This window comes from Caenorhabditis elegans, chromosome II (genome assembly GCF_000002985.6).
Source record: "Caenorhabditis elegans chromosome II".
In the NCBI taxonomy this organism is placed as follows: Eukaryota; Metazoa; Nematoda; class Chromadorea; order Rhabditida; family Rhabditidae; genus Caenorhabditis; species Caenorhabditis elegans.
In genome coordinates, this window is record NC_003280.10 from 7,584,033 (window position 1) to 7,608,187 (window position 24,155).

The 24,155-nt window shown below is 37.6% G+C and overlaps 4 protein-coding genes and 5 non-coding genes across 14 annotated transcripts; 6 read left to right on the top strand and 3 right to left on the bottom strand.

Annotated features, from left to right (window-relative positions):
- Positions 1-1,662: 1,662 nt before the first annotated feature.
- syd-1 (Rho GTPase-activating protein syd-1) lies at positions 1,663-10,880 on the bottom strand. Of its 2 annotated transcripts, NM_001026975.4 has the most exons (17): positions 10,801-10,880; positions 10,535-10,638; positions 7,950-7,992; positions 7,739-7,853; positions 7,545-7,694; positions 7,370-7,495; positions 7,249-7,327; positions 7,102-7,203; positions 5,378-5,532; positions 5,145-5,262; positions 4,726-4,993; positions 4,555-4,677; positions 3,782-4,260; positions 3,293-3,728; positions 2,870-3,225; positions 2,672-2,822; positions 1,665-2,130 (listed from the first exon to the last, which is right to left on the bottom strand). In NM_001026975.4, exons 1-17 carry the CDS (start codon positions 10,874-10,876, stop codon positions 2,048-2,050), a joined length of 2,964 nt encoding a protein of 987 aa, NP_001022146.1. In that variant the 5' UTR covers positions 10,877-10,880; the 3' UTR covers positions 1,665-2,047. The 2 variants fall into 2 exon arrangements, with proteins under 2 accessions (NP_001370701.1, NP_001022146.1); NM_001383891.2 differs by lacking the exons at positions 7,102-7,203; positions 7,249-7,327; positions 7,370-7,495; ... (3 more) ...; positions 10,535-10,638; positions 10,801-10,880 and having other exon boundaries at positions 1,663-2,130.
- F35D2.10 lies at positions 5,699-5,835 on the top strand. Its single transcript, NR_131414.1, has one exon. It is a non-coding gene; the product is annotated as an Unclassified non-coding RNA F35D2.10 (non-coding RNA).
- F35D2.12 lies at positions 5,911-6,056 on the top strand. The gene has a single exon (NR_131415.1). It is a non-coding gene; the product is annotated as an Unclassified non-coding RNA F35D2.12 (non-coding RNA).
- On the top strand, positions 8,063-8,208 carry F35D2.9. The gene has a single exon (NR_131416.1). It is a non-coding gene; the product is annotated as an Unclassified non-coding RNA F35D2.9 (non-coding RNA).
- Positions 9,277-9,555, top strand: F35D2.16. Its single transcript, NR_131417.1, has one exon. It is a non-coding gene; the product is annotated as an Unclassified non-coding RNA F35D2.16 (non-coding RNA).
- A 2,458-nt stretch (positions 10,881-13,338) lies between the features above and the next one.
- R07G3.15 lies at positions 13,339-13,470 on the top strand. The gene has a single exon (NR_051345.1). It is a non-coding gene; the product is annotated as an Unclassified non-coding RNA R07G3.15 (non-coding RNA).
- Positions 13,471-13,513: 43 nt separating this feature from the next.
- pgam-5 (Serine/threonine-protein phosphatase Pgam5, mitochondrial) lies at positions 13,514-14,720 on the bottom strand. Its single transcript, NM_063192.6, has 5 exons — positions 14,527-14,720; positions 14,314-14,480; positions 14,049-14,266; positions 13,851-13,984; positions 13,514-13,802 (listed from the first exon to the last, which is right to left on the bottom strand). Exons 1-5 carry the CDS (start codon positions 14,709-14,711, stop codon positions 13,652-13,654), a joined length of 855 nt encoding a protein of 284 aa, NP_495593.2. The 5' UTR covers positions 14,712-14,720; the 3' UTR covers positions 13,514-13,651.
- A 904-nt stretch (positions 14,721-15,624) lies between these two features.
- On the top strand, positions 15,625-23,982 carry npp-21 (TPR_MLP1_2 domain-containing protein; the record flags this gene model as incomplete). 5 transcript variants are annotated; one of them, NM_001373744.3, is made up of 21 exons in its annotated part: positions 15,625-15,899; positions 15,946-16,146; positions 16,190-16,447; positions 16,496-17,203; positions 17,257-17,538; positions 17,587-18,029; positions 18,074-18,185; positions 18,233-18,693; positions 18,738-18,842; positions 18,889-19,387; positions 19,437-20,062; positions 20,110-20,158; positions 21,540-21,776; positions 21,825-22,038; positions 22,084-22,197; positions 22,248-22,504; positions 22,558-22,693; positions 22,739-22,897; positions 22,944-23,333; positions 23,378-23,606; positions 23,655-23,981. In NM_001373744.3, 21 exons carry the CDS (start codon positions 15,627-15,629, stop codon positions 23,803-23,805), a joined length of 5,904 nt encoding a protein of 1,967 aa, NP_001360023.1. In that variant the 3' UTR covers positions 23,806-23,981. The 5 variants fall into 5 exon arrangements, 4 of the variants coding, with proteins under 4 accessions (NP_001360023.1, NP_001360024.1, NP_001360471.1 ...); NM_001373743.2 differs by having other exon boundaries at positions 15,627-15,899; positions 23,646-23,982; NM_001373741.2 differs by having other exon boundaries at positions 15,627-15,899; positions 22,239-22,504.
- On the bottom strand, positions 20,164-21,374 carry osm-8 (Osmotic avoidance abnormal protein 8). Its single transcript, NM_063194.8, has 2 exons — positions 21,119-21,374; positions 20,164-21,074 (listed from the first exon to the last, which is right to left on the bottom strand). Exons 1-2 carry the CDS (start codon positions 21,275-21,277, stop codon positions 20,238-20,240), a joined length of 996 nt encoding a protein of 331 aa, NP_495595.2. The 5' UTR covers positions 21,278-21,374; the 3' UTR covers positions 20,164-20,237.
- Positions 23,983-24,155: the final 173 nt, after the last annotated feature.

The following is a 24,155-nucleotide window of genomic DNA, read 5'->3' on the forward strand; positions in this document are numbered from 1 at the left end:
GTTATGCCTAGTCAAAGACAATTCACCAAAATCTATCAACATTTTTGAGAACTGTTCTGCTGTACCAGTTATAACCCAACATCCATTGAGTTTCAAAAAGGAAATGATTTTTAATAATAATTATGAAATATTTTTCTACATTTAATCAATTTCAAGTTTTTTGATATTTTCATGTTTACCCAAGTTACAGACCGTTTTTCGAAAAAATCCAATTTCGCTCATAAAACTCTTCATATCCAACCTATCGACTTGAAATTTTGAAAAATGATATTTTTTTTGAGGTCTCTACAATGTCCTAAAAAATCTTTCAAAAAATCCTGCTAATCTCGAAAATCGTCCTCCGCTCCAAAAAATGAAATCGGACTTTTGCTTTTCGAGAAATGGGCAAAAAAATCAAATTGCGATTTTTGGGTCGAAAAATATATTTTTAGAAAGCTGAGAACACGCTATTTACGAATTTCATGTTCATTTTAAGTGATTTCTTCTCTGAAATGACCTAAAAATTAAACAAAAGAACATATTTTTAATTCTCACGTGTAATTTTTTTAATGTATTTGCTTTAAAACAATTGAAACACTGAGCAAATTACCAAATAATTACACGTGAGAATTAAAAATATGTTCTTTTTGTTTAATTTTTAGGTCGTTTAAGAGAAGAAATTATTCAAAATGAACATTAAGTTCGTAAATAGCGTGTTCTCAGCTTTCTAAAAATACTTTTTTCGACCCAAAAATCGCAATTTGATTTTTTTGCACAAAAGCAAAAGTCCGATTTCATTTTTTGGAGCGAAGGACGATTTTCGAGATTAGCAGGATTTTTTGAAAGATTTTTTAGGACATTGTAGAGACCTCAAAAAAATGATTATTTTTCAAAATTTCAAGTCGATAGGTTGGATATGAAGAGCTTTATGAGCGAAATCGGATTTTTTCGAAAAACGGTCTGTAACTTGGGTAAACATGAAAATATCAAAAAACTTGAAATTGATAAAATGTAGCAAAATATTACACAATTATTATTCAACATCATTTTCTTTTTGAAACTCAATAGATGTTGAGTTATAACTGGTACAGCAAAACAGTTCTCAAAAATTTTGATAGATTTTGGTGAATCGTCTTTGACTCGGCATAACCCAACAATTAACTTGTATTTTGCAAAAAAAATGTAATGCAATGGAAAGAAAAATATTTCTGATCATTTTGTTAGTTTAACATTTGTTTTCTAGATGTCTATTTTTCAAGATATGCCTGTTTGAAGATACGGAATTTAGCGAGTTTGGGAAGTTATTTTTACCGCTAGTGAGAGTGATGTACACAGTGAGAGTGATGAAAGCGCAAAGTCTATTAGAAAAGATAGTCATTGAACTTTCCATTAGAGTCAGGGAAAGTTGCCAAAAATACCCGAAATCTGCAAAGAGTACTGTAAGCTATCTTTAAAAACTTTAGAGAATATGAAATAGTTTTTTGTCACTTTTTAGATATTTTTCGGCTTTACACCAAATTTTTCGGCTTTACACCAAAGGCTTTACACCAATTATTTTTATATGGTTTTCATTTCCCAGGAAATTCCCATATTGTTATTTTTGTTTTTCATTTATGTAAAAGATTATTGATTTTCGATAAGCACAATAAAAATACATTCCTGTCAAAGATATAATTCGAAAAAAAAAACAAAAACTGATTCATTTGTTCATAAATAATAAAATTGTATGTTATCAAATCATTTAATCAAAATTCAATAAAACGGCTAGTGAGCACATTTGTATCATTTAAGAGAACAACACCCATGAGGACTCAAAGAGCACTGACAAAAACTGTCTATATTGCTCGGAAAGGGAAAGACAATGATGGTAAACATTATTTGAATAAAAACGAATAAATTGAAAATATCAGGATAAAAAGGGAGTATTCATGGTTTGAAAAGTAAAGGCGAGGGATTAGGCATGAAATCAACGTATAACATTTCTGTAGATTACCGGTATTTTAATAGAAAGGAACGGGACAAGAGAAAATGCACCTAGAGATTGAAACAAATCTATTTGTGGAGGAAATCAGCACTGCGATTCCGAGACATAGGCGATGACGCCTCCTTTCTGACATGTCGTGGCCGGACTATCTGATCCGCTTTCGCTGTCTGAAAATTATTTAAATAATCAAAAAATGTGCAGAATTTTATATTGAAACTATCTATCACAGTGATGGACTAAATCAAAATGTGCTTCATGCTAGTTCATGCTTCTTCAGGGGAGCAGCGCCGTCAAAGATATGGTTAAAGTACTTATTAAAGATTCAAAAAATATCAAATTTAGGTTAATTTTTACGAATTTTTCGCAAAACTTTATTCGTGAAACACATTGTATAAAGCAAAAAACTAATTTTTGAAAATGATTTATAAATGTTGAAAACTTTTTATTAGGCTTTTTAAGATTATTAAGGTAAAAGACTAAAACCCCCAGAATATTCAAAAAAAATCATTTCCATATAATTTTTTAACCCAATGGTTTTAAATTAGTTTTATCAGAGTTTTGACTTCAACGTTGTCGCTGATCTCCCTCTGAAAAGTGATTACGAACACTGTGCGCTGACTAAAATGAAAAGGAAAACACGTGGATTCGGACTACTGTATGATACTGTAGGATAGTTGAGTAGAAAAGGAAAGAACTCGACCAACTCACTAACTCTTGAGGGCCATATCGACAAAATCATTTGGAGACTTGAAGATGCTTGATTGATATCGAGTGTACGGACTGCTGCCATTTTGGATGTTGGTGATATTGTATATGGAGAGAACGTGTCGAGACAAAAGAAAAGAAGTGGTGCAAATATCTGTAAAAACGTAAATTATTTGAAAAAAAATCAAACTTAATACTCACCAATGATAATCGAGTCGGAGTCAGCCCATTATGTGGAGAAGAGCATAGAACTGTACTCAAATGATCAAGAACTAGAAGTAGACAGTTTTTAGCAGAGAGTTGAAGGCAGTCAATGATTTTTAAGACGAGATGTCGATTCGTTTGAACATCATTTGGTAGTGCAACTGAAGCAGCTTCTAGAAGCATTCCGTGAATTTGAGGAGATATTAAAGGTTCCGGAAGTTCTCGAAGGAAATCTTTAATAAGACAAGCAATCACATTCGTGTCAGGAATTGATTCCGCGGCAAGTTCTGTGCCAAGTGGATTTGATTCCAATTCGGCTCGTAACATCTTTTTCTTTTCCACGGAGCCACATACTGAAATATTTATTATTAATTTTATTTTGAAAGTAGAAGAATACATTTTAACAAGAAAATAACTCACAAACGTAAAGCCCACTGTAATCCACTCCTCTTTTCTCAATTTCTTGAATAAGCCTTGTGAGAACAATTGGTGTATCTCGGCGTTCTCTTTGAACTAATCTTGATAATGAAATTCCAAATACTCCATTCAATCGGGGATTTACTGTTCTTCGGAATACTGCTTGTAAATCATGAAATCCAATTCGAACAATAAGCTGACCACGTGGCTCCAAATTTAAAGCGAAAACTCTATCATCATTTAGTTGATCGACGACAAATGCTTCCAAAAGTTTCAGAGAACCTTTGTGGCAAAGTTTATGTCGGAACTGTGGATGCCAGGAGTAGACGAAAAAATTCGAAACCGTTGCATTAACAACATCAATATGGAATGTTTCACGCCACTTGAACTTCTGCTCAATGGTCGATACACCAGTCCGAGCTCGATGTTGTTCATCCACCTGGAAAATTAAAAGATCAGATTACCCTTTTTCTTTACTTTCACAATTCTCACCTCAAGAACACAATACATTTCCTCGGTGAGCCCTTTTTGTTTCTCTGGAATTTTAAGCCCACGTCCTTCGACAATGTGAACATAAAGAATTCCAGTTAAACTGCTCACGCTTAAGCGATCCACGTTTATTCCTGGACCAGCTGCCCGGAGCGGTGCTCTTCGGTTCATCAATGGTGAAACATGATATCTATCAAAAACTGCAGAAGGCCGATCTTGAACAATTGGAGGTGGATGGCGTGGCAATACTGGACTTCCAACAAGACTTTGAGCTAATACTGTTCTTCCTGGTAGAGATGACGTCCTTGGAGCTCTTTGTTCTCCATATGTATGTGACCATCGTGTTGCTCTTTGTCCGGGTGGAAATGGTCCATACATTCCCCTTGGATCATATGGTCCTGCCCAATTTCGATATTCTGCTGCTGAGAAAATGTCATTCACAGTTCTTCCCGGACTTCCATTAGACAATCGAAATTGTTGCTCTGAAAACAAAAAAGTTTATTCTAGTTATGCTTTCCCTTTTTCTTCAAGAATCTCGGAACATTTTCTGCTCCATTTGTTCCATTGTGGTCAGATAGACATGCTCGGACAGCGCGTGCTTTTCCTTCCGCACTTGTTTCAGTGCCTCTAATGCACTTGTTCTAAGTCTCTACATAGCCAACGATTCTATCGTCGATGCGATAATTTGACAAGAGGAAAACAAGGAATAGTAGACCCGTTGAGGTGTGACAACTTGTCAGTACTAATTAGCTCTCGGGAAACGGACGATTACTTACGTTGGGTTAGTCTGGAAAATGGAGGAGACGAGTATTCCGGAGCAGATATTGCTCCATCACTTTCTTCTCCACAAAGATCAGATGTTGATACAACATCATTTCTCCATTTGACATTTCTACCACCTAAATGAAATTAATTTATGATCTATTTTTTGAAACTGAAAAACCAACCAGTCATGATCCTTCGACGAGGCAAAGAATTGCTTTTGTTACTATCGTTCGCTTGACGAAGAGTTCGTGGAAGGATTGGCGAGCACAACGAGCGAGATAATAACGGGTCTGTTGGCACAGAAGAAGACAAACGGCCAGTCATCGGGTCGTATGGAAGGTCGGCAGAAGAACGCATGAGAGGATCTCGTGCTGAATATGGAATTGAGCCAAGAATATCAGGTGGTGGTACTGCTGTTGAAGATCGAGGTAGCGTGTACATTGGTGCACTCTGGAAAAATACGTTTAATGTCGATGTATAGAAATACAGCTACGAATTTGTAGGAATGTATTCCGCTTTAAAAATTTTAGTTCAAATGATTCACACATCACGAAGATTTTTGATGGCAATATATTGTAGTCAAAAATTATATTGAACTTACAGTTGAAACTCCAGGCGCCGAGTTAAAACTCTCTGTCCTTCGAACTGTGGCAGAAGCCAGCCGAGGAGGTGGCACTCGAGCTGTCCGCGAAACTGAGTCGGATGGCTCAGAGGCGAATCTGAAAGTAGCCATTTGATACTCTAGAACGTCAGAAGCTTCTCAAATTCTTCAAACGCGCGTCTCCTCTTTTTAGCACCGAAAAAATAAAGGGTTTGGGAGAAAGCGGAACAAACCTTTGATATTGATGATCATGGGAAGTGGTGGAAGCAGATGGAACACCAATTGAATGAGAATGACCATTTACGAGTCGAGGAGCAAAATGGTTACGTGGTGATGATGTACTTGCATGAGTACGTAGTGTAGAAGATGTTGTTGCGTTTCGCATCTCCTGGAAGCAAGAATTTTTAAACTTGAAACTCGACATTTTATCAAAAACTGAGTAATTTTTTTTAAGTTTCGAAGAAATATCTAAGAATTAGGAATACAACTAAATATAAGAAATAGTGAAAGAACCCCTAGGTAGGTAGCCCTAGGTAGATAAGTAAACGATCAATACGCGAAAAGCGACAACGGCGTCGTTTTGGGCACGAAAAAAAAAGAAAGAAGGCGGAAAACAAGAGTGAAAGACAGAAAACGGCTGCTAAGGTCCCTGTTTTTTGCTACTTTGACCTCATTGCAATTTGGAGTCCAATACTTCTTTTTTTGGACACACACGACTCTTTTTTCTTTTCTTTTCTTTTTTGTTAGTTGTTCTAGAACTTAAATCAATCTGAACCAGAAGCAACAACCAGAACATAGCTGGGCGAGAAGAAACGAATCCAATTTATTCGGCACCTCGTGTGGTTGTGTGTGTGTCATAAAATCGGGGGGTGGGGGTGCTGAATGAGATATGTGGTGGGTGCGAGAAACAGGGGATAAAATGGGCGGGATGAAGAAAAAAGAAGAAGAAGGAGACGTCGTCGTGGCAGATGCAGAAGCTGAATCCGAAGCCTCCGCGGTGACGAAACGTTGCCTGAATATCCGATGAGAAGAAGCAAGACGTTTTTCGGCACTTTTATAGAGCACTGGATGCACACAGGAAGAATAAAATAAGAGAAAATAAAATAAAAATGGAAAGGAAACCAGGCGAGAAGTTGGTTGAATTTCTAATGTGTCCAATGCACTTTAGATTATTCATGATTGGAGCTGTGTGTGCCATCTCATCTTGATGAACAAAAAATGAAGAAGAAGAAACTTCATGGGAATTGGCTTCTGGAGCATCAATTTCACTTTTGAACAGAAAAAAACGGATGCAGATGCCCATTGATGGCACAAGTTCGTATTACTGATGAGTATTTGAACAAACTTTTCGGAGGGAAGTGAAAAGAATGATGGTAGAGTAGAGACGAGGGCATTCCGAGTCAATTGCAGATTTTTTTGTTTTTTCGGTCTTCCCATTTGCCTTTCTTTTTTCTAACTCTTGTCATCCCAGACATCCCCAAGCGACCCGCCGTCCCTCCCGGACTTCAACTTTTCGAGACGAACAACTACGACCAAAGAGGGACCAGAAGAGGGAAAAGAATGGGCAGTCCGTGGTTTGGTTTGACGTAGATTTATCATTTTTCTCAAGTGGAGACGCCAAACACTAGCATCTTTTGAACAAATTTAGTAAATGAGCATGAACATTATGAACATTTTAAATTTTAGTGTAAGATAATTTCTAAATTACGAAAAGAAAGTTTAAGTTGGAACTAATTTCTTTAATAGAGATGGATATAAATGTAGAAAAAAGTATTTTAGGTAAATAATTTGAATAGCAAAAAAGATCAACCTTTATTTGTTGAATTTTCGCATCTTTAAAACAAAATAGATTATTTCACCTTTGAACTTTCACAATTTTTGCAGAGACATTCCTCTTGATCGCTATTATATTTTAATCAATTAAATATTATTTACAAAATAGACTTCCACCACTCACCTCCATTTGCTGCCGACTTTTCTTCCCGAGCCACGTATTCGCTGTAGAAGTTGGTTGGGAGAGGATAGGAGCGTTCGTTTCACTGTCTCGACGATCGTCATACTAAAATTCAAAAATAATTGTTTAGCTTTTAAGTAAAAAACTCACTTTATGAAATACAACGACAGGTCGTTCGCTTTCTCTGGATCTACTTGATATTATTTCATGTCTCATTGACTTTGAATAACTGAAAATATTGTAATATTTCAAACAATCATGAAATACTTACCGTATCCTGAGTAATAATCTTCTGGGTATGCTAAGAATAAGAACAACATCATCTATACTCATCATCGATACTTCCACATTATTAATTGTGAGAATCTCGTCACCAGGACGCATCACTTCACCGTATCTGAAAGTTTAAATTTAAGCATTTTTAGTTTAACTTATGGAAAACTTACTTTGCAAGTTCTGAATTATCTCCAAATCTTGAAACAAAGACTCCATCAGATCGATCTTTTCCATTTCCTTCTCTCAAATATAAACCCAAAGATTGGCCTGGTTTCTTAATTATTTCGACAAGTTGGAAGACTAGATCACCTCTTGGTTCTCTGAAACGAATTTGTTTTTTATAGCTTTAAAAATTAAAACTTACGAGCTCAGAGTTCGAGCACTTAGTCCCTGTATTCCAGACTGTGTAAGTGTACTTTGTCCCTGATCCACGGCTGTGATCTTCCTGAACACCTCATCTGGTAATCGTCCTCCGCCTCCTGAAAAAATACCATGTTCAAAATTTAATTTAATGGGTATTTTCTGCTGAGAACCTATATTTTCTTAAATCGTCTAACAAAAATTCAAAGACTCACCGGGAGGCGGTTGACTGGCATTCATGCGACTGCGTGAGGCGGTCTGAAAAATAGAACGTTAAATAAATAAATTGATTAATAGTGGCAACGTTATTGAACACTTAATGTTTTAAAACACGAAAGAGTTTTGGTGGGGGTGGTTGGCGTACCCCTTACATGCACATGAAGGCACAACGGGCGGTCCAGAGTCCGAGCAATGAATGCTTTGGGTTAGAAAGGACATTGAAAGTAGAAATAGAGGAAGATGGAGAGATAGAGAGATAGAGAGTCCTAAAACTACACACAAAAATTAATGGGTCCTTTTTCGCGTGGCTAGTCCTGCAATCTCCCAAAACTTTTTGGTTTATCAAAAAGAAAACCGGCAGATAGAAGTTCCTGAATGAAAGGAGCAATGATGTTATTCACGAATAGCGCAGAAAAAGGAAATGAATGAGAGAGAGTTGAATGGAGAGTGAGAGAACTAATAATTTCAGGAAGCAGATGGAAAAGCTGTTGTTTTGTGTCCAGGATGAATTTCGAAAACAAATACGCGGGTATACTCGAATACTCAAATGGTTTCACTTTCAGAAACGCAAATAAAACCGCTATAAGTGTGAGAGACAACAGAAAGTCGTTAAAAGTGAATGGATCTAGCAATAAAGTTATGAAATTTTATTCGACTTTAAATACATTTTTTTGAGTTTCTTCGAGAAAAAAGGGTTGTGTGAATAGTTGATAAAAGTTGATTATCTTTCACAAAAGAATGTTCAGATCTTTATTTTGATGTCTTTTTGTTAATAAAACCAAAGGCATTCGAGATACAAGCCGTCAGAGTAGAGCAATATGGGTACAAATTTAATAGGAAATCACCATTTTTATCATACTTTGAGAACAGTTTTTTTTTAATTTTATATTAGTTGTTCATAATGTTCAAGGAATTTAAATTAGAAAATATACAGGATATTATTTTATATGTATGTATATCAACTTCAAATTTTCCAGCATACTTCTAGATTATAATAGTTCACAAGACGTTTACATCAATTTATTCTGGTGTGTCTTCATAATCTAGGTTCAAAACACTTTACCCCCACTCGAACATTTTCACTTAACCCAAAAAATTCAGGGATTAGCTAATGTTCTCACGGGGGACTTGAAGTCCGAGTGTGCATTCATTCAAAAAAATAGAGCAGAAGAGGGGGACTAGAAAAAAGAAAGAAATCAGTGAGCTCCCGACGCCCTTTTGCTACTGCTACTTGCGGTGTCTAAAACTTAGTGGAATAGAAAAAAGAAATGAGGGAAGAAGTAGAAGAAGAAGAAAACGGCGATGGAATGGAGAAGGAAGAGACTGGTGATGGCGACGACGGCTTCTCCTTCTTCGTCGGAGCTTCGTCGGTGGCCTCGTCGCCATCCGTCTATCGATCTCGTTTCCTTTTAGTTTCGAGTGGGCACACACATATACACACACAAGTCGCCGTTGCTCTCTCGTCTCCGCGCAGTTCAGATAGACGGCATAGAAATTTGTGATACGCAGAGGGAGATAGAGCGGACCAAGTTGAGCCAACGGCTACTAGCTTCTTCTTCGTCCTCTTCTTTATACTTCTCCATCTCTCCTCTTGTTTCCCATAGTAGTAGCCGCTGTTGAGTCACTCTCTGGGAGACATGCTCTTTCGTTGCTCATGCACAAAACGACGTCCCCCCCCCCGTAGATTTCGAATCAAGTTCAGCTCACACCAAACGACATCGACCCTCTTCGTCTTCTTCCGCAAAGACTTCTCATTATTATATTTAAAATGTACCCACATCAAGGATTACCATAGAAGACGAATGAGAATATATATTAGAACTTGAATCACATTGAAACACTTTCTAAGACATACATATTAATTAATATATATATGTGTGGTTAATTGAAAGTTTTCAAACTTATGGCAATGATTTTCAATTCATTGTGTCCTATTATATTTAACCATTATAAAGAAACTGATTAAAACACTTTGTTTTGTTGTAATGAAAGAATTCTAGATTTAGTTCGAAATTTAAATGTGGTATTAGGATCTCCTTAAATATATACACAACATTTTGGAATTTTTTACAACTGTTCCTTTTCCAGTCTTCGTTCAGCTTTCAAGTTCAACAACTTTCATAAGACACATCAAAAACCATATTTCAGAAATTAAAACATTTTTTTACTTTACCTGTTCACCTTCATCAGGATTTTGAGTTTTCCAACAATACATGTTTGTAGAAAAATAAATATAAGTGAGAAAACAGGAAAAGAAGAAAAAACGAAGGTAGTAGTAACAAAACGCATAAAGATTTATACCGTGGCAACTGATTCTATGGATACACGAGAAGAAACATAGGAATTGGGTATTGAGAAGCTGAGGGGAAAAAGGTTTGTCGGGATGTTCGAGCCGAAAGTAGTTCTTCTTTTTCTCCTCTTTTAAGGGAAAGAGTGCACTGATGCGAGAAGATTAGACACCATCGAAATTGAATTTCTCAAGAACTACGGCAATCGAGTTTCCCCACTTTTTTTTCCGACCGCCTGCCATGCACAACAGAAATAAATAAATAAAAAGAAAAGAAACTGATGAGTGAGATACCTGATCGACTGGAGAACAACAACACAGTAATCTGCATAACCAACAGCAGCAACATTCGTTTTGTGGTTCTTCTGTGTAAAGGTAGGTTGGTGGATATGGCATTCCTGAAATGAAATATAAATTTTATTGTTCTTCCGGAAGTCTGCTTTCATTTTTATTCACACATTATTGGGGGTCAGTCAACAATAATGAGCACAACGTTATTTATTTATAAGGGTGACATATATCCAAATGAACATTGACCCTTCCTTTATTACCAAACATACCTTTTGGTGGATTGGTGCCACCGAATCCGTTGGATGTTAACATTGTCAAGAACTTTAAACTTGTGGATATGAGCATAACTCTGTACATATTTAATTTGAAGCAATAGAAGTGTCATATGTTTGAATTATAATTGAAAACATTTATTCAAAAAATAGTTTTCAATAATTTTCAGTAAGAGCCAATCAGACGAAGTGTGCGACGAAGTTAGAAGTTTGGTCTGAAGGTGGGCGTGGCATCTCATTTTAAAGAAAATTCAAAAAGACAATTTTTGCCGAATTAAAAAAAACAAGTTTTCAAAAGTTTAACTTTTCATTCTTTCTGAATTTGTTCGTTTTTGATGATATTTCGGAGTTTGGACAATTTCTAGTGTTTAAAAAATCCTCCATTTATACTACCCCACATTTGAAACGGAATTCATCCACCTTTAAAAGGTAATTTAACGGTTATTGAAAAGGAAAACAATGCCATTTATTTTTCAATTACAGTTTTTAATAGCCAAACCTCTATTTCTACAATGGAGAGGATATGAAACAGCGTTTAAAACAGAATGAAACAAAAAAAACAAGAGAATAAGAATCTCAATCTAGAATATGTTGTTATAGTGACACAAAAGAGACAGATGACATCTCATAAAACATTTCAAATGCAAAATGGACTCAAATGAAACATGAGAAATTATAAGGTTGATGACACGTTTCAGAGTATTTAACGAAAAGTCAATAAAAGGAGGGACCTTCTTCTCCTCTTCGTTGTTTAGTGAAAAACCGAATCGAAAATGGCGTATACTATGAATAATAGCAGGAAATTTGGAGCAATGGAAATTGGCGAGACTGACTGGATATGCGGGCAATGGAGAGAAAACAAAAGAAATGAAAAAGGAACTGAATATATGGGATGAGAACGAGACTACATAATTCTCTCATGTCCGTTCAATGATCGATTTGAATCGGAAAATCGTTTAATTGGAGTTTGAACGAAATCGAATGAGCCCTCAGCTTTTCAACTAAAATCGAAGAAAAGATGGGAAGAATCTGAAAAGCCAAGTGATGGATGTTTCGGGCGCATCTAGAAAAATGAGTTTTCGTAAAATCGGAGAATGAAGTCTTTTTTTTTGAATGAGATATTTGTGTACTTTTGAAATTGAAGATCTTAAATTTACGAGTTTTTCTTTCCAATAGCCTTTTTAGCCCTTTTAGCTCTGTATTACTAGCTACTTTTTTAATCACTTACTTGAAGGTATCGCCGGTTGGGAAGTTGTTTAAAACCTTCATATATTTCTAACATGACCAAATGCCATAGTACTACTTTTCGGAAAAACATTTATTTCAATTACTTGTATTTGCATATATACATAGTAGAACCAGGTACAACCACGCGAAAACGCTGAAAATTTTTCAAAGAGCCACAGCTTTAAGTCAATTTGGCATTTAACCAAGATTTAAACATTTTCAAAATCTAAATACTTTCATAAAATTTATAATGATTTTGAGTGATTTTAAATTTTTTCATCAGTTTATTTGCATCAAATTCCCACCACCGCTACCCCACAGTTAAAATGTCAAAATGAATTTGGTCAACTTTACAGAAAAAAAAGTTTGCATTAATTTTTTTGTTCATTAACAAAAAATTTCAGATTTACATAATTATCTTTTGGTAGTTGATTCCTCTACTCGTATATGCACCTCCATAGTGAGTTATTTTGTAGGTTTAAGATACATGAATGTACTTTTTTAAAGACTTTAAAGTCAACAATAAAATGATTGGTTTTATATTTTCACAGAATTTGCAGCTTATTAATTTGAATTTCTATGCAAAAATACCGTACCCGCTCTCAACACGAACGAAAAATTATATATAAATTCAAATGAAAAATGGTGTGCGCCTTTAAGACGTACAGTAGTCTCCAAGCCGTTTTGTTCTGTAATTTCATCGATTTTTCTTGTTTTTTTCCTTCAAAATATTTATTTCTTGTGAAGTTAAAATCAAAGATTGTAATTAAAATGCCGAAAATACAAGAGAAAATTGAACGGAAAGGCGTACTGACTACTGTACTTCTCAAAGGCACACACCTGTTTTCCTTCAATGTTAGTCGGTACATACTGTCGAGACCGGGTACTGCTTCAAACAAGGATCAGTAATGAATAAAGAAATTAAAAATTGGCTTTTTGAAATATGAAACACGGGGCAATTAATTTAAATATTTATCGATGAAATTTGAGATGGGATTTTATTGTGATCTACTCAAATTCCATATTCTCCACAAAATGGAACATTATTGAAACAAAGAGAAATGGCAAAGTTAGTAAACTCGAAAAAGGAAAGAGCACTTATAAAATAGGTCAACGTCGGCTCTTTTTTGCCGTTAGCTTCAGCCGCATGTCACTTGTCAAACTGAGTAGATTGAGAGATTTGGCTTTCAATGCTGAGCACACCATCAATGTTTTAAAAATTATTGTTGGAAATTTTCAAAATTGAACATTTTTAGAAGTCATTAAATAGAGGCGACGAGCAAAATAGGCCATCAATTGGAAAGGGTGCCGAATCGGTGAAAAGCGTGTCACATTACACGCATGTCAAGACGACTACTCACCCGCCGAAGCCCTTAATTTTGTTTGTTTTAGCACTGGCAGCTCACGGGCTCATCCATTTTACCATTTGGTGGGCTCCGCCCGCTAATGCATGTCTAGTAGAAGAAAAACCTCGAAACAAGCGCCAACCATTTGTATTTATTTTTTAAACAGTGAAACGGTGATACATAGAACACAACAAAACAGACATTTGACGAACAATAAATAAGTTTTAAAGCAAGGCACAATTAACTTGACATGAAATACTCCTTTTTGGTTCAAATTAGGTGAAGGAAATCTTGTTTGGTGGAAGGTGACCAATATCTCCGATGGAACGAACAGAAACATGTCCTTTTGGACGAATAGTGATCCATGTCAACGAACAGTTTCCTAGCGACATACGGAGCCAGCCCTCTGGTGGAAATTGTAGAGCTCTACAAATAACACAATAACGTTATCAGGATTAATCAAGTTAAGTTTACCTGCAGATGAAATACCGAATGACGTTCGCATGGCATACAATAAGTTCGAATGAGTCTTCTTTTTGTGACGGGGAAGCACGATGGAATATTTTGCGGTAGGCTGATTCGATTCTGGCGGCTTCCGTGTAGAACTCCTCAAGAAGATCGTATATACATGAACTTTGTATAAAATAGTAAACACCCTAGAGCGTAACTTACTGGATCTAGAGGCCTCCATGTTTTATGATCTGGCACTGGTGGGTATGGTGGTCCTTCCTCAATAAACGGTGAGGATGTGCGGGTAAGATCATCAGGAAGGTGCTTCAAGATGATGTTGGCAGTTTCGGTGGCACGAACCATAGTCGACATAGTCATGTTTGTAAATTTGATATCCGAGTTTGCAAGTCTTTTCCCCAATAATTCGGCTTGTTCACGCCCTGTAATAAAATTATTAGAAACATTTAAAAAAAAAACAATTTCATGCCAAGTGGGGTCAGCATTTTCACTTCGTGATCGAGATGATATTGACCATGACGAATGAGGAAAATGTTTCTCGTTGCCGTAGCTTTCTTCTCTTCGATCAGTTTCTTTTTGCCTTCTTCGTCAGCTTTTTCCCACTTTCCTTTATCGACAAGGCTAATTGGATCACGGCTGCAAAAATTCCGCATATGTAATTATCAACACTGAGAGCACTCACAAATCCCAATTTTTGTCCCATTCTCCACGTGGAAAATGTTCATCAAAGGTCTTATGTCCATGGTTTTGAGTAAATGCAGAAGCTGTGCGAAAGAATGCCGATCTTTTCTCGTCATCACCAAGCAATAGAGTTCCAACAGCAAGAGTAGCTGTGGGTACTCCAAGTTTTATGATCTTAGATACCATGCTCACCATCTGAAAATGTAGATATAGGGAAAGGAAAAGTGAGTGAAACGAAAATGCAAGAAAAGGTACGATTTTAGAAAGTAGAGTAAAACACCGTTATTTATCCTTATAGGAAGGAAGAAAACGCATTTTTCCAATACACGAGCAAATTTCCATACTTTTTTCTCAAACTGATGCGAACAAAGGAATAAACAAGCATTATTTAAATCACGCGTAAGAGCATTTTTTGAATAGCAAAACACATTAAAACGCAAAAGAAATTGGAGAAATTGAAGACAGGCGGCTGTCCTGTAGAACTGAAAGCAAAGCAAGAAAATGTCGTCATATGTGGCACTTTGGAACAGGCGGCCGCAAACACAGTGACGGAAGATTGCACAACCAGTGTTCGAAAAAAAACAATTTGAATTGTTGAGCGGGATTTTTTGTTTTTTTGTTTAATAGCAAACTTCATTGGAAAGCCCGCGAGTTTTTTTTTAACTTTAAGATGTTTGAACTTATCGTTGAATATATCAAACACAATAGGGGGTACGCATATTCGTAGGTTTTCGAAGAATTACCCTCTGCAGTTGTCAGCCAGTGCCCAAAATTATATTCACTTTTTTCAATTTTTCACAAAGAGTTCGTGGCCAACCGTTCAAAGATCTGCATATTTACATTCTCATTTATTTGTACATTTTGTGATATTTAATCATCTTCGAAGCTGAATACGGTTGCTATGAGCAACTAGTGGTACTGTATTTGAACATTTTGATCAAAATTTTGAGTCTTTGTGCAAATTTAAATAAATTGGCATCGCTGATCAATGAGAATTAAAATTGGTTATTCGTATTGTGTTATCTAATTAAATCTCTCAGTTCCTTCAAGTTATCATATTTTTTAAGTAAAACTAATCGCCCGAAATTTAGTCTTTCAGTTATGGATGTGGATGCGCCACTTCAGGCGCCTGAACAACCGGTCGCAGACGCTGACGATGAAGAAGCTAACTGGGAAATGGAAAAAGCCGAAATGAAACGGATTGAGTTCAACCAAAATCGGGAACTGACCGATATGCGTGAGCGTGTGGAAGACGTATCGCGATCGAACAGTCGAATGCTGGAAGAACTTACTCGTCATGCGGCTGAAATTAAAGAGCATATAAACAGACAAAGGGTTCTGGAATCAACGCGAAATGAGCTTACTGACAAGAATGTGAGTTCACACGAATATAGTGAAAACTGAAATTGTAATATTTCAGTTGGAGTTGGAAACTGTAGTTTCTCGTTTGAAAATTGAGAAGGAAGAACGGGACGCCGCTGTTGTTAACGCCACAAAGTTGGCACAAACTGCTCAAGTCGAGACATTTGCTCTGAAAGATGAAATAAAGAAGCTAACCAACGAGCAAGCAAGTTTAAGACACTCGAAGGAAGCTCTTGAAAAAGAAATCCAAGGAATTCAGGTAGGATTTTATTGTATTTTGGTGATCAAATGTCCATTTTCAGTTTGAACGACAAAAATATGCCACAGAACGTAGTCTTCACGCTGAATCAAAAACGTGGCTCATGCAAGAGGTTTCAGAGCGGGACAACAAAGTTTCCTCGCTTCGTCTCGAACTCAGCAATAAAGATATACAAGGCGCCAATGAACGTTTGCAGTATGTTCAACAGATCAATCTTCTCAACTCACAGGTCGAGAATTTGAATGAAAAACTTGACATGCTCAAGTTTACAAATGCCGATTTGATTAAAAGAATGGAAAACGTAATGCAATTAAAATCTAAAACTGAATTAATTTTATCTTGTTTACAGACTGAACTATCGAAGGTTTCTGAAATCGCTAATTTGGAAGAGGAAATTCGATGCCAAACTGAACTTCAACGAGTCATGAAATCGTCAATGGAAGAGTCGAAAAATGCTGCTGATCTTTTCAAAGACCAACTCGAGGCTCAGGAAAATGTTTTAGTTGAAGTTCGAAAAGTTCTCCAAGAGCACCAAGATGAAATGGAAAGAGAAAATCTTGCTCATGCAGATGCCATCAAACACCGCGATGAGGAGCTTGCACAAACTCGTGCAGAGTTAGTAAAGGTCACTGAGATGATGAAAAGTATGAGTGACGTGAAGTTGAATGTTTCTGAAGAGGAACTCTCTGAACTTGCTCCAGCTGCAGCTGAGACTGTTCGATATTTGAGAGGAGGTCAATCGCTCAGTAGTCTTGTACTTGAACATGCTCGTGTTCGTGGAAAGCTGACAGAAGTTGAAGAGGACAATGTGAATCTTCGGAATACACTTGAGGAACTTTTGGAAACAATTGATCAAAACAAGCCACAGATGATTTCGCAGAAGATGGTGACTGATGAGTTGTTTGACAAAAACAACAGATTCGAAAAACAACTTGATTTGGCGGAATCAGAACGGAGACAATTGTTGAGCCAACGGGACACTGCTCAACGTGATCTTGCTTATGTTCGGGCAGAGCTGGAAAAGTATCAGCGCGATTATGAATTTGTCTCAAAACGAGTAGGACAATTATTCTTTTAAATTGGTCGGTATATTATCTCTTTATTTTCCAGAACGCGGAATTGCTGTACGCTGTTGAACGTCAAAGCAGAATGCAAGATCCAAACTGGAGTGAACAAGCTGATGAGCAACTTTTCCAAAACATCGTCCAACTACAACGACGAAACGTAGAGCTCGAGTCAGACATTGAGAATGCTAAAGCAAGTGCTGCACAAGCTGCTATAAACGCCCAAAGTGAAGAAATGGCACAACTTCGTGCCGATCTTGCTGTAACCAAGAAATCGGAAGCTGAGTTGAAAACTAAGGTGGAGCAAACAAAGGCTGCATTCGACAGTGTAAGATATATAATTTGTAAAGTTATCAAATTTAATTGACGGTTTCAGTTGAAAGAACGAACTGAGCATTTCAAGGAATTGGTCAGAGACAGTGTCACTGCAGCTGAAGCGAGAACAGCTCGCTTGAGAGCGGAAGAAGCTATTGCTGCGAAGGTTGTTGCTGATGCTACTATCGAGCGTTTGAGGACCCAGGCGGAAGATTACAAGGCAGATCACCTCCGTCGAGAGCAAGACCTTGAGCAGAGAATCAGGAATACAGAGGCAAACATTGCTAGTGTTACAGAAACTAACATTAAGCTGAATGCGATGCTTGATGCTCAGAAAACCAACACAGCTTCAATGGATCAGGAGTTCAAATCAGCTTTGAAAGAGAAGGAAAATATTTTCGAAGAGCTAAAGAAGGTCACCGCAGTCAATGCAGAAAATGAACAGCGTCTCGTTGATTTAGGAAGACAAACGCTCGAAGCAGTTGAACAAGCTGGAAGTCTACGGTAAGAAATTTCCAATTAAATTGTATTCGATGTTTATTCTTCAGAGTTCGAGTAAGGTCATTGGAGGATGAACTACAAAGTGCGCGAACTGAAATAAATTCTCTCCAATTCACTGCAAACGGGCAAAGAAATATTCTCGAAAAAGAAGAACAAGTGGTAAGAACTGAATTAACGAATTTTTTTTCTAATCATTTTTTTTTCAGAGAATGTCAGTTGTTGAAATGGCGAATTTCCTCTCACGCGTAGAAGCTGAGAGACTTACTCATGCAAATACTCAACTAGATGTTCTTCGTCTTGAACGAGACAGCTTGAAAGCTTCAACAACTCGCTTGAGTGATCAGCTTACTCATACTAAGAATGAATCGAAGCTTGTACAACAGCGATTGGAGAAAGAATTAGAAATTGCGAGACAACGACTTTCCGAGAAAGAAACTCAAGTAACCCGCGATGAGATGGAGCTTGCAGATCTCAGATCGAAACTGGCCTCGATGCATAGTCAATATACTGGATCAGATGCGTCTGGTATGACTCCGGATCGTTTGAAGAGAGAGTATATGCAATTGAAGACTCGAACCCAATTCTTGGAAAGTGAGCTCGATGATGCTAAACGAAAGCTCTTGGAATCTGAGACTACTCAGAAACGAATGGATGCTGAACACGCAATGTAAGTTGGTTGTCAGTGAAACTTTCAATAAAATTTATTTTAAGCTCTGCTTCGCATAACACTGTCCTAGAAGAGAATCTGAAACAATCTGAACAAATGGGAGTCATGGAGAAGGAAAGATTGGTAGCCAAGGCAAAATGTTTTGAAGAGTAAGAATACATCATCCATTTTCCACTAATTTTATAATTGTTTCAGCCGTTCTAAACAACTTGCTGAGTCTCTTGAACAAAACCAGAAAAAACTCGATGAACTTCGTTCAAAGAATGATGAGCAACTTTTTGCACACGAGAGAGAAACAAACGAGCTTCGTCGTCAGCTTCAAGTTGCTTCTCTTAACTTGGATGGCGTTAGAAGAGAACTCGAGGTGGTCAACAACAATTTGATAAGTATGCAGAATGAAGCTACCAGAAATTCATCGGCGTTGGAGCAACATACAACAATCGTTCGTCAATTTGAAGATAGAATCACTGAAATTGAATCTGCTAATCTTCGTCTTCAAACCGAATTGAACAATAAGTGTGCCGCTCTTGTGGCCGAGTCGACGGCTAAGCGTGAGGCTGATCAGATGATAGAGCACGCCGAAAGGCTACTTCAAAAGAAAACTGAAGAACTCAATAGTATTGAAGAAGAAAATCGTCAAAAACAAGCTGAGTATGACGAGAAACTTGCTCAATTATCTCTTCAGTATGAATCGGTTAGTTAAAAACATTGAGATTGTATGAAATTTTATAATTTTTTTATAGTTGTCCGCGAATCTCACGAATCAAAACACAACGATGGAGGTAAAGGTCAACACTGACGGTTCATCAAGTACAGTGGAAAATCTTCAATCGTTGTTACAATTCGTTCGTCAGTCAAAGGATGAGGCTACATCAAGAGCAATGACGGCTGAAGTTGAAATGCGCAGATTGCGAGCTGAAACTGCAGAATACGAAAGAGGACGTAATGAACTTTTGCGAAAGATTCGGGACTTGGAGACAGAAAAAATTGCAACGACGGCTGCCTTAGTAGAGAAAGCAAGCTTAATGGAAAAGATTCAAGCATTAACTGACGTTCATAATATCAATGCGAAATTGACTGAAGAGAAAACCAAATTACAAGCACAGCTTCATCAAATTCAAAAAGAGAAAGCGGACCTTGAAAATCAAAGATCACGTCTTTCCGCTTCGAATGAAGAACAGAAGCTCAAAATTGCATCGTCAGATCAAGAGGCAAATCAAAGAAAACGTGAAATTGAACAGCTGAAGCAACGTGTTCAGACTAATGCAAGAGGAGCAGCTTCTCAACCTCAATTGGATCAATTGAAGGCGCAATTGGCCACAGCACGCCAAGAATCAGCAGCTGCCACGGCAAAGGCGAAAGCGGCAGAGTGAGTTTCAATTCAGTATTAATTCGAATAATTTTCTCAAATTTTAGAGACAAGTTCAATCAAACTCGCCAGCTTGCCATTAAATATCGCAACGAGGTACGTATGAAAAACTTTTTTATTAGTTATTATGTAATTATTATGAGTTCACAAATAATTTAAAGCGAAAAAAATAAATTTATCCAAGAAGTCGTCCAGCTTCTCCGCCTGCTAAGAAGTCAAACATTTTGCTTTTTCTGCTTGGAAATAATGGATTGTAGAATGGATCCTGGAGCTTGAATTGCGGTTCTGGCAATCCTTTTTTAATTTCGTATGGGTTTGGTTCTGGAATCTTAGGAAGTGGAGCAAGTGTTTGTGGAGGAGATGGTGTAGTGAACATTTTCATCAGCGGATTGAGTGTGAAAGGATTGGACAGAGAAAGAATTGGTTTTTCCCATTCCTGAAATAGTGGTGGCGGAGGTGGGACTGTAAATATATCGAACTTCGGAGCAGGAGCAATAGTAGCTTGTCTCTTATCACGTTTGAAAAATAAGCGATCAAACATTTCCGGATCGAAAAGTCGAGGAGTTGGAGTAGTTGTTGGTGGAAGTGTTGGAATAGATTGAGGTTTACGGCGCAATGATGGGAAGAACATTGATAACGATTTTTCTAGGAAGTTCGGTGTTGTTGTAGTTGTAGGAGCAGGCGTCGTAGTTGTTGTAGGAATTAAAGTGATTCCAGCCATATCTTTTGAAAAATCGTCCAATTGTTTTTGCCACGGTTCAATATAGGGTTTAAACAGCCGCTCAATCAGTGGTGGGGCTTCTGTTGTTGTAGTAGTAGGTCTCTGTAGTCGTTGAAACATTTCCCATAAGCTTCTTGAAGTACTTAATGGATGATCCTCGCGATCTTTTCTTATTTTTTCAGCTTGATCTCGCGCTCTTTGGTTTTCTTTCATTTGATCAAAAACTTCCATTATCGGACTGATTATTGGGGCGATAATGCGATGAGCATCAACATCAGGATACTTATCACCCTAAAAAGGAAATACGTTTAGTTAAAATAGAGATATATATTCACCTTGAGTGTTGGCGCATCTGCAAATTGAATTTGTGATAATTTTGACATCATAGGATCACTGTTCGCAAAGAATGGCATTTGTGCAGGTGCATCTTGGCAAAATATTGAATGAATCAAAAATATATGTATTAGTAGCCATTTCAACATTTTGGCTGGCATGTGATGGATAAATGATGCTAGGAATATGCTTATGATAGCTTGTCGTTGATATCGCTGCGGCTGCTGGTAGCTTCTTTAGTTCATGGGCAATTGGGTCATGCGGCGGACAGGTTGTATGCGCGGGCATTGTCGAGATTACGATATTCTCGAAGACCAAACCTGTTTCAATCCATGCTTTTTTAAAGCATCCATAATTTCAAAGTGTAGTTCTCGGAAGAAAAAACACAATACGAAAGCAGTGTATAATGCCACCTTTTTTCAGAATACGGAGTTGAAAAAACTTGCTGAGGCTCCTCCTGGTGAAGGTGATCCATGTGCTGCACGCCTCAAGCTACAATTCGATGATTTCACTGCAAAAATTAATGATTACAAGACAGAGATAGAGAATCTGAATATGAAAGTTCTTCGAATGGGAATTTTGGAAAAGAGTTTAAAGAATACAAATGATCAGATAAACCAACTGAAACAGGAAAATTTGAAATTGACGGAAAACATTCGGGTATTTTTTTTAGAAGTGTTTTTACTTTTTAATTGTCTGCTTTTACAGATGGCCCAATTGCAATCCGTGTCTGCAACAGATGTTGAATCAAAACCTGGACCATCGTCAGCTTCAAAATCTGTATCGTCTATCAGACAAACTCCAACAAAAGTTCTCGACCCGTTGTCGTCTGCAGCCAAGCAACCGAATGAGCCAGATCAAACAACTGGACTGAAAACATCTCAGCAACCACCATCGTTCGCTGCCAAGAGACCTTCGTTCGGTAGGCAAGCACAGTCATCGTCGAATGTTATTCCGCCTGCTCCAGCTCCAACGCCAACTTCTCAGCAAAAGGTTTCTCCGGTAAAACGCCCAATCCCACCATCAATTCCCAATGAACCTTTGGATATTATTCCTCCAGTTCCGAGTGACAACATTCCAGGTATGATATTAGTGGTATAGCTAACATGTAATTCCTAATAGTTGTTCCAGATCCAACTCCACCAACTAACAGTTTCGGAACTGTTCTTCCCGTTCCACATACATTCCAAACATCTGTTCGTGTTCCTACTCAATCTCTCTTCTCATCTTCGTCTACAACTACAGTCCAGCCACAACCGGAGAAGAAAAATGTACTTCCAAGTATTGATTCAGCTCCAAGTACACCAGGAGGTAATTCTTCTATGGTTACCACAACTTCTTCCATGGCCCCAGGGCAATCAATTTTCGGAAACATCGGGAATGTACCGGTCAGTGTTAGTAAAGTTTTTCCTGAAGCATCCGTTTAATGAAATTTTTATAGGTCCCGACTACAGCACCAACTGACAATCTTGCTCTTCCAGAAGAAAGTGTAATTGAAGGATCTGCAGGTCAGAGCAGTTTGGTTAGTGGAAGCATCGATCAACGGAAGGTTCAAGATATTGATCTCGTAGCTAATGGTACTGTTAATAGTCAGTTTATGTTTTATATCTTGTTTTTTAAAGATGGTGAATCACGTGATAGCACAAATGTTGGAGGTGTATCCAGCTCTGATGTTCGTCGCAAAAGAACTGCAAATGATTTCGAGTTGAGTGAAGCCAAGCGCTTGAGAGAAAGTCCAAATGAAACAGTCACAAGTAGTGAGACTCGACAACAAAGCAACGGCAAGAATTATCTATAGTTTTAACATGCAATAATTTTATTTTTCAGTTGCCGATATTCCAGAGCTAGATGACGATGATGGTGTTCTTGGTATGGAGCATGAAGTCAGTGATGAAGATCCGAATGATAATACAATTCAAGAACAACGGCCGGATGTTATTGATCTGGAAAATGATGAAGAAGTTCTTGAAGATGAAATGGACGAAGAGGAGGATGATGATAGCTTCGGAAATGACGAAGAATTTGAGGATGAAGAAGAAATTCCTGAAGATGACGACGACGATGATGTTGTTGTCCTATCCGATGGAGATGATGAACCAGCAAATGATAATGATGAAGAGAGTCTCAATGATATTGATGACGACGATGGTATTGAGGAGATCGAGATGGTTGAAGAATCAAACAACCGTGATATTGAAGAAGTTCTCGGAGGAGAAGGTTTTAAATTTAATCTACGTCTTCTTCCTAATTTTAGTTTACAGACTCGCAACCATCACTTGATGATCAAGATCGTGAGGCAGCTTCTGCTGTTGAAGAGGCTGAAGACGAAGGGCGTGATCCATTAGGAACTATTGACGAGCCGAGTGCACCCGCTGATCCTACTGGTGCCGCTGGTATTGGTAGCTCTGGAAGAATGGGCCAAGACGTGCAGAGAGTTCGGCTTCCAACGGGGCTTCGTGACGCCGAAAGAGAGGATCAATGTTCGAGCAGGTAAAACTATGCGTGATTCTATGTCATAATCGAAATAAGATTTTTCAGTAATGAAACAAACGATGAGCGACCAGCTGAACGTTTAACTGCTCGCAATCTCGCTCGTATGCAACGTCCAACCCGTGGAGCTAAACCAACTCGTGGAGTTTATACGCCTGCTCGTGGCAATCGAGGAGGTCGTGGAGGTGGAACCGCTTAAACAAACCATTCAATGCAACATGAATTGTTTCCATTTTTATTTATCATTCATACGTTCCCCAGTTGTTCTCTATTTATTTTTGATCCCGTAAGATTAACACCTCGTATTGGATTGCAGTTTCTACTGTGGTTTTTCAATACTTCGATGGTGGGTTTTAAATGAAACTGTAAATGCAACTGTGTTGTCTAGTTAACAGCTATATGTGTTCAATTTCTTTTGAACATAACAAAGAAAAACCTGCGTCGAGTGAAATCGAACTTGGGTGTGGGATGAACTGTTGTCTCGATCTCTTTGGCAAATTGTTGTGAAAGGGAAACAACAAAACCACTCGAAGTTACCGCAAAGATTGT